This window comes from Asterias amurensis, chromosome 12, assembly GCF_032118995.1.
Source record: "Asterias amurensis chromosome 12, ASM3211899v1".
Lineage (NCBI taxonomy): Eukaryota > Metazoa > Echinodermata > Asteroidea > Forcipulatida > Asteriidae > Asterias > Asterias amurensis.
Window position 1 is genome coordinate 1,987,274 of NC_092659.1, and position 2,914 is coordinate 1,990,187.

The following is a 2,914-nucleotide window of genomic DNA, read 5'->3' on the forward strand; positions in this document are numbered from 1 at the left end:
AATGATCGAGGTCCTTTCTGTGTGTGAATGGTTGAACATTTGGCATACGTAGATCAACCTTGAGATCAAGGTTACTATGTGAAACCTAGAAGGTTACTATGTGAAACCTAGGATAAGTACTACTTGCAAGTATGTCAACATTGTACAACATTTTGGCTGCGCTGGGAGAGTTACTTTTCGCGTATTTTCCTTCCTCCATGCTTTTCAAGTACTTGCATCCACTGCAAGTTTCAAATTATCTTCCCATAACATTTTGCGAGTTCTGGGCGTGTCTGGCCTTTTGATAGAATTGTGTTTGACTGGTTATTTATGAGAAGCTTTACAATACATGACAAGTACACTTTTTTTCTCACACGGACTACTTTCACTCTTGAATGAAGACTAGGTTGTGCAAAGAATACTTTCACAAGAGGGCGGTATTTATAAATACTTGCAATATTTTAATATGATCAACAAGTTTTCTTTGTTCAACCAAGACTTTGTATTAACTTTTTACTGGCATTACATTATTAGTGCAGTATCAACATTATCAAAGAGGTACCCAGAGTATTGGTGGGGGCGGGGGGGGGGCTAGGGAGTTGATTTGAAAAGATGGGTGTGGAAGTTAGTCTTTATTGTTTATTTTTTACTAAGATTTTGTGGACAGTTTGGTGTGGATACAATTGATAAGTTTTTCTAGTTGAGTCTCAAGTTGAGCTTTATCACCGCCATTGTTAATAATAAAATCCCATGTCACTCCTTCATCAAGGGCACATTCTGACTCTGCATCATCAATACCTGTAGAAAACCAATAACCAATAATAAAACATTAATAACCAATAGTCAATAATCAATATTCAATATTCAATAAGCAAAGATTTATAAGCAAAAAACAATATTCAATCAAAAGCGTGTCCAATCAATAATCAATCCAGTAAAGCAGAGCTGTCAACATTTGCAAACATCCTTTTCCTCTGGCAACTCACACCTGTAATCTCTATGTAATTCTTCTTCCAAAAAGTGGACTTAATTATTAGGAAATAATTGAAAGGTAACTTCAAGACAAATCGAGGAGAGTTTGCAGCTCTAATTAAAGTGTGATCAATATAAAAATGATTTTTGGGGTTGAACAAAGAATTGACTAGAGTGGGATTCGAACCAACGACCTCCGGATTAACGTGCCGGCGCTCTACCAACTGAGCTATCTAGCCCTATATTGGCAGTGTCCCTATTTTGTCAATATCTTTGTTCGGGGGTGCCAGTCAGAAGCCATACAACCGTTAACTGCCATGTAGCCAGGGATCACACCAATATAAAAACGATGAGAAGCAAAAATGATGAGAACCAATTTCAAACAGACCTTTAGTAAAGACAAACCCCCTCGCTGCTCGTACGCTCTCTTCAGCAAAGACTCGGACTGTTAGGGTTTGTCTTGGAAATGTCTCACTGAAAAACTTCACATCAGTTCGTCTCCGTGCATCGCTGATAATCCAGACCCTGTGATTTGAAGATGCTGGTTCTATAGCGAGACGACAGAAGTATGAAGGGTCTCTCCGTCTCTGCTCCTCACCCCAGGCAATCATCTTAGCTCTGTGTTCTTCCTTGTACTCTGTGGCATCAAGAAGCCTGCTGTAGTCCAAGTTGTTCTCCTTTATCACAGAAATAGAACAATAGAAAAGATAAGTGACAGATGTTTGAGGGGTAAAAAGCACTCGGGATGTATACCGCTGTCCAGATCCAGCAATGTATAATGCTACGCACATGCAAATATAGCTTTATAGGAATATGGGTTTAAGTAAAGTTTCCATGGGTGCTTTTCTAGCCTCAACCTCAAAACGACAATCGTTGCGACAGTGCAACAAGGTAGAAACTCCACTTTTGGTTACTGTGTGTCAGCGACTGCAACCTGCAATCGTTAGTTAAGAGTCTTGCTCGAGGACACAGGTGTTATGACCAGGACTATTATCCAAACTCTGAAGTCACAGCAACCAGAACTTGAATTTGACGCATTTGGCTGTGCATGCTAGTGTTAGTACTAAAAACATATCATCATCACGAGTTGGGTATCTTTACCTTGGCATATTGTTCTTTAAGTGGACCGGAAAGCCTCAATATCTCACACAAATCTGACCCAAACCTGGTGAAACAGAAACAAATATAGCCTTAAATTAAAGGGGTTCAATTAAACTTGAAAGCAATTATATTGTGAAAGCGCCTGAATGTATCTACATATGTACAGACCTAAGTACTATAGTAGCAGTACGCAACACGAAGTACACAGTCAAAACAAAAGTAGAGCCATCGATCTCTTGAATCATGTTTTTCTTTTTGAATCATGTTTTTTTTTTAACTGACCAGTTAATCATTTCAGATACCGTTCAAGCTTATATAGGGAAAAATGACCATCGCTCCCGTCAGTTAAATCACACTCACTTGACGTGGTGATCATACATTTGACATTCAGTTCAGTTGTTCGAATCAGACAAAAATTAGCATAGAATTTGCCATTTATTCGGTTACACTTACCTCTCTTGCAAAATATCAGTTACAAAATCTTTCCCAGATTTTCTCTTCCCGCTAAAAACGAGTAAGACGTCCGGTTTATTCATTTCTTTACACCAAACTATTAAATATGATCCACTTTACCAGTCATGTAATGTTTACAAATTGTGCTGGTAGTTTGCATGTGTTTGTTCGTTATCAAATGCTCAGGTGACTGTCACATGACCAATATTCTCTGAACGCATTTTTGTTGATTGTCACAATTAAATTGCAGTTTAACATCTAATTTCCATATCAGCTATTCAATACTTTATTCAAGCAAAAATTAACGTTTATTAAAAACCAGCTTTTGAGGTGCAACTTTGGGAATTGTTTTCCATCACCCATCACCATTAATCAGGAATAGCGCCACCTAGTGCTGATTAAATTATAA

At 38.1% G+C, this 2,914-nt stretch overlaps 1 protein-coding gene across 1 annotated transcript; it reads right to left on the reverse strand.

Annotated features, from left to right (window-relative positions):
- Window positions 1-401: 401 nt before the first annotated feature.
- LOC139945306 (phosphomevalonate kinase-like) lies at window positions 402-2,643 on the reverse strand. The gene is made up of 4 exons (XM_071942654.1): window positions 2,506-2,643; window positions 2,053-2,116; window positions 1,340-1,628; window positions 402-777 (listed from the first exon to the last, which is right to left on the reverse strand). Exons 1-4 carry the CDS (start codon window positions 2,586-2,588, stop codon window positions 629-631), a joined length of 585 nt encoding a protein of 194 aa, XP_071798755.1. The 5' UTR covers window positions 2,589-2,643; the 3' UTR covers window positions 402-628.
- Between the last annotated feature and the right edge of the window lie 271 nt (window positions 2,644-2,914).